We start from the raw sequence: 14,439 nt of genomic DNA on the forward strand, positions 1-14,439 counted from the left end.
CGAAGGTGACTAGAGCACGAAGACAGTGCATCGGCAGGTGGTGAGAGCAGAATAAAGCAGAAACGTTCAAAGATGGCACCATGGCTGCTGTGGTTGCATCTCTGCTCTGATTCATAAAATGCTGAAAGACCGAATGGGTTGTGTGTGTCACTGTTAGGAGCAGAAGATCTCAGCCCAGACGTAAATTCGTGTGCTTCGATAAAAAGGACACACAGATGGGTAATCTCTGCAGCCACCGGAAGGAGAGCTGTTGCCCCCGATCATTGATCATTGATCATGGATCATCTCGGGCCAGTGCCTGTCCGGGTCGGCCACGGTGCTGCGGGTTCCGAATCCGGCCTTTCGCCTGCGGTAACGTGGAAAGTGCTCAGACCTGCCGCCTCCCATAGGTCCCTTCACTTGCTTTCCGAGAGCTAGGCTTCCTCAGAGCCGGTCACTTCCGGAGCTCCGACTGGGAGTCAGCTGCACTCGCTCGTTCCCCAGACGGGGTGATCTCGGTGTGCACGGCCCCTCGAGGGCTCACAGCTGTTTGGACTTGGTTCTCTCAAGGGCCCGAAGGAGAAGAATCCGGAGCGAAGGCCTCTGGTTCCAGTAAGATTGTGTGTGGAACCAAGAGAGACGGGCCGTCACAGCCACATGAGCGTGCTGAGCCCAAGACCTGTCCTTGGGTGGTTCAAAGCTGCACATCCTGTGGAGTGGAAAGTGTGGGACTCAGGAGTGGGCGAAAGTCAGGGCAGAAACCACCATGGCCTTGGGGCGGCCAGATGTAAGGACTGAAATGAATTCCCGTGAAAACCAACTTTGGGGCTGAAGTAAAAATTGATCCTTCTAGAGCTGGCCACATAAAATATCAAAAGAATTTTTTTAAATGATGAAATAATTTTTTTCTACCGTGGTTGCCAATCGATGAGAGTCTCCTCCCATCCTTCCTTCTACATCTCCCAGCTGCTCCCAGAGGCGTCCACCTACCTTCGGTGCTGGTGCCGCTGCTCCCGCTGTGCCATCTTGGGCAAATGCAAGGAGAGAAGCCAAGGGTCAGCCTAGGATTTTGCCCGTAAGAAAGACCTTCAGAACGAGGGTGACACATCCTTCTCTCCTTCTCTCTCCTTCCGCTGTTCATCCCTCGCTTGCCACGTCCTTCCCCTCTCGGGCTACCCCAGTGCTGTCAGGGGGACCCTCTAGATCTCAGGGCAGTGAGGGCAGAAGCGGGCATAACCGCTGTGTCGCTGTGTGTTTTAGTCACCACACACGCAGGGACGCAGGTGGTGCGGAGGTAGGGGGTTGGGGGAGGGACAGCGGCCACGCGGTTGTGTCGCATGGGGGTGCCGGAGGGATGGGGGACAGCAGGCAGAGACGCTGGCGCGGCGCGGTTGAGTGGGAACCTCGCGCGGGTGCGCGTTCAGCAGACACCGAGCCTGCGGTCGTGGCTGGGACGCGGGGTTCTCGCCGGCGGAGGGAACGGTTCCAAGCAGAGAAGAGGGACACGCGCCAGGGAGTCCGCGGGGCTGGACCCGACGGGAGGAATTCACGCGGGAGCGCTTCCGGCTCATCACGGGGGGGGGGGGGGGGACGAGGAGCGACCCGCCGAGAGGGGCGGGCAGCGGCCGACTGGGGCGAGGCTCGAAGCGCAGAGCAGGTCTCGGTCTCTACAACCGGCCTCCATCGAGGGGTCCGCATGGCCCGGCGGCGCGGGGGACCCCACGGCTGCGTCCGGAGCACCGAGGAGCCGCGGGGATTCCGTCTGCTAAACCCGCAGCGGCCCCGCGGCCAGCCCGGGGCGGTATGCGCGGGGCTAAGAGCAGTGACGCCTCCTGCGTCTCCGCAGTTAAGTTCCGCTGCCGGGACTCAAAAGTTTACACATTTCTAATCCGGGTTTTTAGCCTCTACATGTTTCCCCAAGATGGAAAGAACCGCAGCGGATCTGCGTTCCCGCGTGGGAGGGCGGTTGGCAGAAAGCCGGGGGACACGTTCCCGCCGTCCCTGTTCCCTCCAGCTGTGACGACGGTGGCCTGATGCTCTCCGACGGTCGGAACAAACTCTGCGGAGAAGGAACGTCCGGTGACACCGGGAGTCCGACGACATTCGAGCTGTCCCGCCCGCTTCGCGCCGCACAGACGCACCTGCCCGCTGTGTTGTCGCCGCGGGCGCGGCCCTGCCGGACGCCGACCGTGTTCCCGCCGCGGCAGAGCGGCCGGTTCTGCGGGGCCACACGGACCGGCCACAAAGCCCAAAGCACGCGCCGCCCGACGCGGGGACACCGCGCCAAACCCCAGGCTGCCGTGTGGGCACGAACCGCCTCCGCCCAGCGCCCGCCGGCTGCGTCCCGCATGCGTCCGTCCCCCCGCCTGTCCCCCAAGGCCCGCCTGTCCCGTCCTGTGACTTTATGGGAATCCAAGCTGCTGCTGAGCTCGCTACTGTCGCTGCTTTGATGCATTTTTTTCACTTTTCTTCTGACGGGTTCGCTCCGACGGGAAGATCGGGATCCGAGGGTCTCTCAGCTGCTACAAACCCAGCCGTGCGGTTGCCACGTCTCGGGACACCGCGGACGCTGCGCTGCTCCGAGCACGAACCCGACGGCCGGGGCTGGCGGCGTCTCCGTTGTTGACTTGGCGCGGCCGCGCGGCCTGTTCCCGGGCTGACACCCCTCGCTCTCCAGTTCTCCCGCTTCTTTATTCCATCGGGAAATTCCCCCAACGACGGGCTCTCTGGGCGCGAGTTTCAGACCATTGTGACCAGGACGGAACGCTTCAAACACGCCAAATCAGGCGACACTGTGACGAGTCCCACGGACCCATCCTCCAGCCTTAATTACAAACTCGTGGACTTGTTTCTCTGTACCTCAAGTCCTCCCCAGCTCGGTTTTGAAATAGATATAGGACATCCCGTTGTTTCATTTTTCAATATTTCTGAGTTTCTCTAAATGAAAAGGTATATTTTTAATGTAATAATTCCATCACACCTAAATGGTTGTTAGTACAGGTTGGATCTTGTGGTAAATTGAATTTGTGGGAGATACCAAATGTCGGCTTTCACCTATGTTCCCTGGATTCTAAATATAGATCATCAATTTCCTTACGTTTCCTGATTAGATTTCTCAAAATGGTATCATGTTGGTCTATTACTTTGGCTTTCTTTGATATTACTGGCATGGACTATGTTCTCATCAGCATTGCAGTTTGCATTTACTGATTATCTATAAAAGCAAAAGGTGAAGAAATTTTCTGTTGTCTTTGTAAAGACTGTTAAGAAATTACCACCGATAATCCAATAATATTATTATTTCCCAGGTATCAGACTTGGTCAAGACCATAAACTTGATCTTTGACAGATATTTTCTTTATGCCAATGTTACTTACTGCAGTGGTCCTGGTTTTAAGAATTCCATTTTCACATTAAAAAAAAAAAAAAAAAACCTACAGTGGTGCCTGAGTGGCTCAGTGGGTTAAGCCTCTGCCTTTGGCTCAGGTCATGATCTCAGGGTCCTGGGATCCAGCCCCGCATTGGGCTGTCTGCTCAGCGGGGAGCCTGCTTCCTCCTCTCTCTGCCTGCCTCTCTACCTACTTGTGATCTCTGTCAAATGAATAAATAAAATATTTTTTAAAATTGAATTAAAAAAATTTAAAAACCTACAAAAATAGAAAAATACCCAGATTATTAGATATACATGAGACCTATCAACAGCATGTCAATAACCTACGGTGATGAAAACATTCTCAAATTAGATGGTGGTGGTGGTGGTTGTGAAATTCTGAGTGTGCTAAAAACCACTGAATACACCCTTGAAATGGATGAATTTTATGATATAGTATTTCTCAAATCTATCCAAAATATCCAACAGGAAACAAAAAGATGTAGACTTGAGATAAAATTATACCTACTTGGAGCACCATTATTTTTAAGACTTCATTTATTTATCGGAGAGAGAGAGTGTGTGCACAAGCAGGGGGAGCGGCAGAGGCAGGGGGAGAAGCAGGCTCCCCGCTGACTGAGGAACCCGATGTGGGACTCAGTGCCAGGACCCTGAGCCCAAGGCAGATGCTTCACCTCCTGAGCCACCCACGTGCTCCTCCTTCTTTCTTTTCTTTTCTTACTCCCGACCCCACCCCCAGGCCAAGAATTATAAGGATTTTTCTTTTCTTTCCCCAGATTTTCATTTCAATTCCAGGTAGCTAAGATGCAGGTCGCTTTGGGAGTGGACCTTAGTGATTCATCACTTACACACAACACCCAGTGTCCCTCACAAGTGCGCGGCTCCCTCCCCCGCACCTTCTAACCCACCTCCCCACTCCCCTCCCCTCCAGCAACTCTCCGTTTGCGCTCTGTAGTTCAGAGTCTGTTTCGTGGTTTGCCCCTCCTTTCCCCTCCATTGTCATCTGTTTTCTTAACTCCACATAGGAGTGAAATCATATGGTATTTCTCTTTCTCCCACTTATCTCGCTTAGCAAAATACTCTCTAGCTCTCTCCGTGTCATTGCAAATGGCAAGATTTCATTGTTTGTGGGTCGATAATATTCCATCTCGTATACGTAAATTAAAAGCTTCCGCACAGTGAAGGAAACAACCAACAAAACTAAGAGTCAACATACAGAATGGGAGTCGATGTTTGCAGATGACTATCTGACAGCGGGTTAGTATCCAAAATATATAAAGAACTTCTAACACCCAACATCCCCAAAGCAACTAATCCAGTTAACAAACGGGCAGGAGACATGAGGAGACACTTTCGGAAAAAGACCTACAGACACAAGACAAGGTGCTCAACATCACTGATTATCAGGGAAAACATATAAATCACAACTACAATGAGCTGTCACCTCCCACCTGTCAGAGTGGCCAGAATCAACTCCACAGGGACCAACAGGGGCTGGCGAGGATGCGGAGAAAGTGGAGCCTCCCACACTGTTGGTGGACGTGAAGCTGGTGCGGCCACTGTGCAAAACGACGGGGAGGTTCCTCCCTACCCCTTTTCCATGATACCTTCTTCTAGAATATCAACGTAGCTCATGCTGGCAATCACTTGCTGGATCCCTCTGGGGCCAGATATGCCCCGGAACAACTTGGGATTTCAGACAATTCTACACGAGACCTTTTTCTCACAGTAACATGGGCATTCCGCGAATGTTTCCACAGAAAAATAGATGACTCAAGACTATAAGGAGCTGTTTTAGTCTACTTGGCATGTGCTGACATCCGGCGAGCTCAAAGCTGCTCCTGTGTCTGACTGCTCCGGCCAGTCGCCGCCTCCCTGTGGCTTTAGGCCTCACTTCTGGATGTCCCCATCCCCTGCCACATCGCAACATCTGAGATACCGTCTTCCCAGCGACCTGTCGGAAGGGAGAAGAGGGTCTGGCTCCGTCGGCACGAAGGAGAGAGGCCCAGGAAGAAGTCGCCGTCTGCCGCCGTGAGAGCAGCAGAAACTAGGAAACGCGGGCGGGAACCTGTTCCGAGCCTCCGTGCTCCGTGCTCGGAGCCTGCCCGGCCGCACCCGACGGACCGGCTCGCGCTGAAGCGCCGGAGGGTCCGCTCGCCGCGTCCGGAACCTGCGCACCCAACTCAGCCGCGGGTGGGCGCGCCGCGACCTCCCCCCCGACCGCGCGGCGCTGCAGGCGCTCGAGGACTCGGGCCGTCGCCGCGCGGTCGCCCGCCCGGACCCGCGCCCCCAGGTGCGTGACCCGGACCCGCGCGCCGCTGTCACGCGCACCTGCCACTCCGCGTGGGCTGCGACCCCCGACTCGGGTCAGAACGTCCGCGCGGCCGGCCCCGCGCCTCACGAGAACGCTCGGACCGAGCAGGCGGCGCGCGCGCTCCCATGCGGCCGCTGCCCCGCGCGCGGCTCCGTGTCTCGGGGCGCGGCCCCGGCTCCGCGCGCGCTCGCGGCTCCCGGCGCCTCCGCCTGCAGGAGCGGCTGGTGCAAGCCCGGACGCCCGCTTTCTCACGCCGCCCTGTCTTCGGCAGAACCAGATCCAGCCGGGTCCGCGCGGCCGCTTGAAACCGGCGACAGGCGGATCCCCGGCTTCCAATCTCTCCTGCCCTCGGCGCTGGAGGTGCACGTCTGGGCACGCCAGAAGGTTCGGGAAGGGCTGCGAGCCGGCGCACCCGCCTGCGCACAGCTCTCCCCTCTGCGCCCCGAGACCTGCGCCCCGCGTCCGCCCGCCCGCCCGCCCGCCCGATCAGGCCACGGAGCTGCCGTCCCCCGAACAGGGACTCCCGACTTCTGTCCCTGCGTGGTCTGGCTCTTGCCCTGACCCTGTCACACCCGCTGCTCCTGGCTCACCCTGCAGCATCCTCCCTAACCCCGTCATTCCTGCTCAAGTCCCGCAAGCGCTTTCCTGCCTCGGCACCTCTCCCCTCGCCCAAGTCCGCTTACCCGGCTTCCCGGACGCGCGCACGGTTCGCTCCGCTTCACTCAGGCTTCTCTCCAGCTCGCTTCTTGAAGGAGGACTTTGCTCGCCCCTGCACGTCTACTCACAAGTACTGTCTACGGCACGTCAGGCATCGTGCTAGGTTCCGAGGGCGCAGCAGAAAACCAGAAAGAGGATGGAATTCCAGTGGGTAGGAATAAATGACCAAGGAACACGGCAGGGGTGTCCACTGTCACCACTGTTATTCAACACAGGATTAGATGGCCTAGCCTCAGCACTCAGACAAAGAAAAACACATAAAAGGTATCCATATCTGCAAGGAAGTCAAACTCTCACTCTTTGCAGATAACATGATACTTTATGGGGAAAACCCAAACACTCACCCCTAAATGACTAGGTCTCATACAGGAATTCAGCAAGATGACAAGATATAAAATCAATGCACAGAAATCAGTTGCATTTCTATACACCAACAGCAAGACAGAAGAAAGAGAGATTAAGGAGTCAATCCTATTTACAATTGCACCCAAACCATAAGATACCTAAGAATAAACCTAACCAAAGAAACAAAGTATCTGTACTCAGAAAACTATAGTACACATATGAAAGAAATGGAGGAAGACACACCAAGAAATGGAAAAACATCCCATGCTCATGGCTTTGAAGAATAAACATTATTAAAATGTCTATGGTACCCAGAGCAATCTACACTTTCAATGCAATCCCTATCAAAATACCATTGACATTTTTCACAGAGCTGGAACAAACAATCCTAAAATTTGTATGGAACCAGAAATGACCCTGAATAGCCAGAGGAATGTCAGAAAAGAAAACCAAAGCTGAAGGCTTCAGAATTTTGGACTTCAAAGCCTATTACAAAGCTGTAATAATCTAGACAGCATGGTACTGGTGCATAAACAGACATATACATTGATGAAACAGAAAAGAGAATCCAGAAATGGACCCTCAACTCTATGGTCAACTAATTTTCAACAAAGCGGGAACAAAAATTCAGTGGAAAAAAGAAAGTCTTTTCAACAAATGCGGGCTGGGAAAATTGGATAGCCACATGCAGTAGAATGAAACTGGACCATTCTCTTACCCCACACACAAAGATAAACTCACAATGGATGGAAGACCTCAGTGTGAGACAGGAATCCATCAAAATCCTAGAGGAGAACACAGGCAGTAACCTCTTCTACCTCGGACATGGCAACTCCTTGCTAGACACGTCTCCAAAGGCAAGGGAAACAAAAAGGGAAAAGAACTTTTGGGACTTCATCAAGATCAACAGCTTCTGCACAGCAAGGGAAACAAAACAAAGAAGCAACCCATGGAATGGGAGGAGATATTCACAAATGACACTACAGATAAGGGGCTAATACCCAAGATCTATAAAGAACTCCTCAAACTCAACACCCAAAAACCAAATAATCAAATCAAATGGCATGGAGCCCTGGGTGTTACACACAAACAATGATCTTGGGACACTACATCAAACACTAATGATGTACCAAATGGTGACTAACATAATTTTTAAAAATTTTAAAAAATATATAAGAATTTTTAAATGTTTAAAAATTTTAAAAAATAAAAATTTTTAAAAGTGTCTTCCAAAGAAGACATACAAATGGCTCAGAGACACATGAAAAAAATGTTCATCATCATTAGCCATCAGGGAGATTCAAATCAAAACCACATTGAGATACCACCTTACACCAGTTAGAATGGCCAAAAGTACCAGGACAGGAAACAACATGTGTTGGAGAGGATGTGGAGAAAGGGGAACCTCTTACACTGTTGTGGGAATGCAAGTTGGTGCAGCCACTTTGGAGAACAGCGTGGAGATTCCTTGAGTAATTAAAAATAGAGCTGCCCTATGACCCTGCAATTGCACTCTTGGGTATTTACCCCAAAGATACAGATGGAGTGAAAAGAAGGGCCGTCTGTACCCCAATGTTCATAGCAGCAATGGCCACAGTCGCCAAACTGTGGAAAGAGCCAAGATGCCCTTCAATGGACAAATGGATAATGTTTTTATCTGTGTATAGTTGATGCAAAGTGTTCCATTAGTGGCAGGTGCACAGTACAGGGAGTCAGCTTCTCCACAGTCATGATCTGTCGCCACACAGCACTCGCTCCATATCAGTGACTTTAGCTTCTGTGATGGGCCATTTCATTCCCATGACTTACTTTTCCATCACGGGCAGCCTGCCCCTCTTGCTCCCCTTCGCCCGTCTTGCCCATCCTCACCCCCGCCCCTCTGACAACTACCCGTTTGTTCTCTGTACTTATGGGTCTGCTTTTGGTTCGCTTATTCATTTTTTTTTAAAGATTTTTATTTATTTATTTGACAGAGAGAGATCACAAGTAGACGGAGAGGCAGGCAGAGAGAGAGAGAGAGAGAGAGAGAGAGAAGCAGGCTCCCCGCTGAGCAGAGAGCCCGATGTGGGACTTGATCCCAGGACCCTGAGATCATGACCTGAGCCGAAGGCAGCGGCTTAACCCACTGAGCCACCCAGGCGCCCCATTTGTTTTGTTTTTATATTCCACATGTCAGTGCAATCATACAGTAACTGTCTTTCTTACGTAGCAGTCATAGTTTGAGATGGAGATAACTACATCTTTTTTTTTTTTTTTTTAAATAAAAGGCTATTGACTGCCAGACAGGCTAAGTCACTTGTCCACCTCGAGTGGATAAGAATCAAATAGGAAACTCCTCAGGGTGGGGCAGACCCTGTTTGCCTCCATGTCCCTGGTGTGCCTAGCCCAGTGCACACTGCATTGCCAATGCTTGGTACATGTTTTTGGATGAAACACAAATCCTAAATAGTCACTTTGCACTCTGATTCTGGGCTGAAGAATTCCAAAGCGACCTTTGAAATTTAATCAACTTGTTCTTATGTATAATAAGCAAAAAAAAAAAAACAAACCAAACCAAACCTCTTGGTATCTAAGGTGCCGGCTGTGACGTCTGACCCATGGGACACTTCACAGCCCAGGCAAATCTGGCGCAGGGACAAAGGGAGGGACTGTAAACAAAGCAGGAGCACAGAGCAGGGGCATCACACAGAGGAAACCCAGACGGGGGTGGACAGGAGGAGAAGAGGGCAGTCGGGGGGGGGGGGCTCTTGCTTTGCACCAGCCGGAGCTCTGCTGTCCCCTTGGCTGGATGGGCTTGGCTGGAGACTCCCACTCAGGACCCCGGGGAGCTTCCTGGGTGCGGGGACGCTGTGGGCGGACGTGGGGTGCCTGTGTCAGGACTGGGCACAGCTCCAGCCACTGTTAGAGCCAAGCGCACAGACTTCACGTGAGCAGTGAGTGTGTTCATCTCATTGCTGCTCTCGACCCTCTCTGAGGTTAGAAGTGCGATCGGGGGACTCAGGACTCCACGTGGTGAAGGGACCGGGTGACGATTGCTCCAGAATGCAGATCTTCATCTGAGCCCAGCTGAACTGGGGGCCACCTCCACAACCGACTGACGTAAGTTCAGCACCGCCTTATACTTTCTACACCTCTGATTCCTCATCAGTAAAACGGGGCTAGAAAAGCTTCCTCCGCAGGTGAGTGCCACGGTGACACAGGGCCCTGCCTACAGAGTCTTTGTCTGGGAACCCAAGACCGTCCAGCCCCAGCCACTTGACATCTGGTATTATGGGAAACTCAAATTTGTTTTTTTTTTTTAAAGATTTTTATCTCTGTATTTGACAGGGAGGGGAGCAGCAGAGGGCGAGGGAGAAGCAGGCTCTCCGCAGAGCAGGGAGCCTGACGCAGGGCTCGATCCCAGGATCCCAGGATCATGACCTGAGCCGAAGGCAGACGCTTAACTGGCTGAGCCACCCAGGCGCCCCTCAAGTCCATTCTAACCAGGCGATCACAATATCGAACGCAGTCATTCACCCGGGTAGGTAACCAGTTCCCTCCCATAAAAAACGAGCCCGTCAAACTGAGAACCTTCAAATGGTCCTTCCAGCCCTAAATTTCCCTTCCTAGAGTAGAAGAATAATTTCCTTTTCCTCTCTTCCAACGTGTTTCCAAACAAGTAAAATGAAAATGTCACCCCAAATCCCAGGAGAAGGAGAATACAACATGAGTCACAGCATCAGCCTACCTGGGAAGCTGAATCTGTATTCTACGACTTCCTGCTGGGAGGCCTCGGGAAACAAACGGACCCTTTGATCTTTAGTTTTCACATCTGAAAGATGGGATCATTGGAGATTACTTCACTGCGCATGGAGATCCCTGTAAAAGACAGAAGCCAGAGTAGGATTGGCCTAAAGGTCATCTGTGCTGTGAATTTGGGATGATGCCAGGGAAGGTTCTGGGACAGAACGGGACTCATGGAGCTCTCAAACAGACCAGGGACATGTTTCCTAAATAGGGCAGCCTCAGACGGCGCACCAGTAGGTGGGAAAATCAGGCAGAACTGGTTTGAAAAAAAAAAAAAAAATCCCAGTGTCCTCACTTTGTGCTCGTAGCCCCAGAGAACCTCAGCGATCTTCTTTGGAGAAGAAGGCACCGCACATTAACGGTGACATTCCACTGTTTTGGAACAAAGACCATTTCCTGCTGTGAACCAGGAGGAAAATCTTCCTTTTGTTGTGATAGGTAACACAGACACCAGCAATACAAAGACAAAAGTAATAAGATGAAAAAAGAAATGGCTATCTTCCTCTGATTTATTTGAGGGCGGGATCTTAAAAGGTCTCCCTGCCTGGTCCATTCCCCTGTGGTTTGTGTTTCTTCCGAGGCCTCCCTGGACTCATCGACCCTGGGGCTGGTGGTCTGGTCATCGTCTGGTTCCCAGCTCCTGCTGAGGAGCGTGACACCTGAAAGTCCCCTCCGGTGCTCCATGCTTTGAATGAGCACGTGGAGAGCCCGTGACAAACCGGGCAGTGTACTGCTTTGCTAGGTTCTGTGGTTAGAGCTCCGAGTGACATAGACCCCACCTCTTTCCTCAAGGGGCTTACAGTCCAGTTGGAGAGACATTGCACAACTGAACAAGCATGCAAGTAATTTCATTCATTCACTCATTCAAATCCCAGTATCATCAACACCCAGTGTTAGATTTGTCTCACGCATACAATATAGTGATTCAACACTTCTCTACATTACTCAGTGCTCATCACAAGTGCACTCCCGAATTCCCTTCACCTATTTCTCCTGTCCCTCCTCCTGCCTCCGACAACCTCCAGTTTGTGCAAATAATTTAAAATAAATGAAATGAACAACAATCACTCTAGAAGGAAGTAGGGGGTTGCAGGGGTAAGGAATAATGACATTGGGTCTGATAGGAGATTTTCTAAGGATAAGACATTGAAAAACTCATGCAAAGGATGTCAAGGATTCCCCGAAATGGAAAAACAAGAATGGAGAGAAGGCTGTTTCAGAAAGAAGGGAATTTGTGTGGGAATTATTTCAGGCTGGAAGGATGTTGGAGTATTTGAGGAAGTAAAAAGGGCACCAATGGGGGTCCAGTGGGTATGACAAAAGGAGCCATGGCATGAGTTAAAACTGAAGTAATTGGCAAGGAACAGAAAATTGGGGGCTTGAGAGCCATGGTAGGACACGTGATGTTTGTTCTAATGATAATGGGAATGTGTCAAGGGCTTTAAGCAGTGGAGTAACCCTTTACGATCAATGATTTTGAAAGACCCCCCTCCCCCCCCGGCAGCTGCGTGGACACGGAGCAAGAGTGCAGGGAGAGTAACAAGATACGAGTTTATTTCATTTACTTGGTGGCATAGACGCTTGGATCTGTAGGAAGGCAAGCTGTGGAGAGAAACATGTGCAAAATGTATCATCGATGTGTTTGTTCTCAGATGGAGAGGTCCCTGGAGTCGGGCAACATGACCAGAGTCCGGGAGTTTGTCTTGCTGGGCTTGTCCTCCAGGGCAGACATAAGGGATGTCCTGTTTGCCGTCTTCCTGACCCTCTACGTGCTGACCCTCCTGGAGAACACGCTCATCATCTACCTCGTGTGCAGTCACAGTGAGCTTCGCAAGCCCATGTACTTCTTCCTGGGCAACCTCAGCTGCCTGGAGATGTGCTACGTGTCAGTGACTGTGCCCAGCCTGCTCGTGGGGCTGCAGACCGGACCCTGCCATGTGCCCTTCACAGCCTGCATGACCCAGCTCTTCTTCTTCATCTCCCTCATCTGCACGGAGTGCACCCTCCTGGCGTCTATGGCCTATGACCGCTACGTGGCCATCTGCCGCCCACTCCACTACCCTCTGATCATGAGGCCCCAGGTCTGCCTGGGCTTGGCCCTGTCCTCATGGCTTGGGGGGCTGCTGGTCTCGGTGGTCAAGACGTCTTGCATCGCCAGCCTGTCCTACTGTGGTCCCAACGTCCTCAACCAATTCTTCTGTGACGTCTCCCCTCTGCTCAACCTGTCCTGCACTCATGTGGCCCTGACCGAGCTGGTGGACTTCATCTCCGCCATCGTCATCTTCTGTGGGACACTGTTGGTAGCACTGGCCTCCTACTCCGCCATCGGGGTGGCCGTGCTCCGCATGCCGTCAGCCGCCGCCCGGCGCAAGGCCTTTTCCACCTGCGCCTCCCACCTGGTGGTGGTGGGCATCTTCTACTCAGCAGCCCTCTTCATCTACTGCCGTCCCAGCCGCATCAAATCCATGGACCTCAACAAGGTGCTGTCCGTCATCTACACGGTGCTCACGCCCATGTGCAACCCCGTCATCTACTGCCTGCGGAACAGGGAGGTGCACGCGGCGCTGCAGAGAACTCTCCACTGGCCTTGATCCCGGTCTCGGGTCACGGAACCTCTCGTCTCTGGACTGAAGATCGGCCATGGCCACGAAATTCCACACAGAATACCGGAAGGCGGAAGAAAAGCTGAAGGACTACGTTTCCCATCTAATAAACAAGGAGTTCACGTCAATGAAGAGCAAAGTCTGAATTACCCACGGGAAAAGTGAGCAATGTCTGTGAGAAAGTGGGTCATCACAGATGAATGACAAGTGACTGGTAAACTCACACGACAAGATGGTCCACCTTATTAGTAAACCAAGAAGTGCAAGTTTAACCCCATCATTTCATTCTTAGAATGAGAAATGCTTACGGATGTTTCTATGTGTCCCCACAAGTAGAGCTAGGTCACCGATACGGAGATATTTATAGCAACTTTGTAATGAAAAGAGAATGAGAAACAGCCTAATATCCATCCACAATGAATGGAATAAATACATTACATTCATTCGGAGATAAACACTGGGCCTGTAAATAAAAGGAAATAGATTTATATGTTTGACATGGTGATATGCTGATACATATATGTTAAATAAAAAATTAAGGCAAGGCTTTTATGTCAATCCCTTTGGACGATTACCTATCTATATTCTTTTTAAAAGGATATATTTATTTTTTTTCTTTGTTTAAGAGAATGTGTGCATGTGCAAGTGGAGGGGAGAGTTAGAGAGAGAGAACCAAGCAGACTCCACGCTGACCGTGGAGCCCGACCTCACCACCCTGAGATCATGACTTGAGCTCAAGTCGAGAGTTGGATGCTTAGCCAATGGGGCCATTCACATGTCCAACCTATCTATATTCTTAGTAGTGCCTTTTTAAAAAAAGATTTTATTTTTTTTACTTGAGAGAGAGAGAGAGGGGATGAGCAGGGAGGAGTGGTACAGGGAGAGGGAGAAGCAGACTCCCCACCGAGCAGGGAGCCTGAACTGGAACCCCATCCCAGACACTGGGACCACAACCTGGGCTGAAGGCAGACGGCTTAGCCAAGTGAGCCACCCAGGTGCCCCAATAGTGCCTTTTAATAACAGAAGCTTTCAATTCTGGTGAAGTCTAAATGATGAATATTTAACTATACAGGTATTATTTTTATATCCTAACAAAATCTGCCTATTTTCTTGGTCACATTGTCCTAAATGGTTCATAGTTTTAGCTTTCTAACTTGTGTGTAGGATGCCACTCAAAAATGTGTGTGTGTGTGAGGTAGAAGTTGAGCTTTATTTTTTCCATACATAATCCGTTTTTACCAAAACGATTGCTGGAAAGACCCTCTCATTGAGCTGCACTGGCATCCTTGTCAAACATCAGACTG

The 14,439-nt window shown here is 51.3% G+C and overlaps 1 protein-coding gene across 1 annotated transcript; it reads left to right on the forward strand.

Annotated features, from left to right (window-relative positions):
• Nucleotides 1-12,184: 12,184 nt before the first annotated feature.
• Nucleotides 12,185-13,123, forward strand: LOC125089450 (olfactory receptor 5-like). The gene has a single exon (XM_047711694.1). It carries the CDS (start codon nt 12,185-12,187, stop codon nt 13,121-13,123), a length of 939 nt encoding a protein of 312 aa, XP_047567650.1.
• Nucleotides 13,124-14,439: the final 1,316 nt, after the last annotated feature.

Source organism: Lutra lutra, chromosome 17, assembly GCF_902655055.1.
Source record: "Lutra lutra chromosome 17, mLutLut1.2, whole genome shotgun sequence".
Lineage (NCBI taxonomy): Eukaryota > Metazoa > Chordata > Mammalia > Carnivora > Mustelidae > Lutra > Lutra lutra.

What these genes read in the sequence shown, in the direction of transcription:
- LOC125089450 (XM_047711694.1), top strand. Translation starts at nt 12,185, where the DNA reads ATGGAGAGGTCCCTGGAGTCGGGCAACATGACCAGAGTCCGGGAGTTT.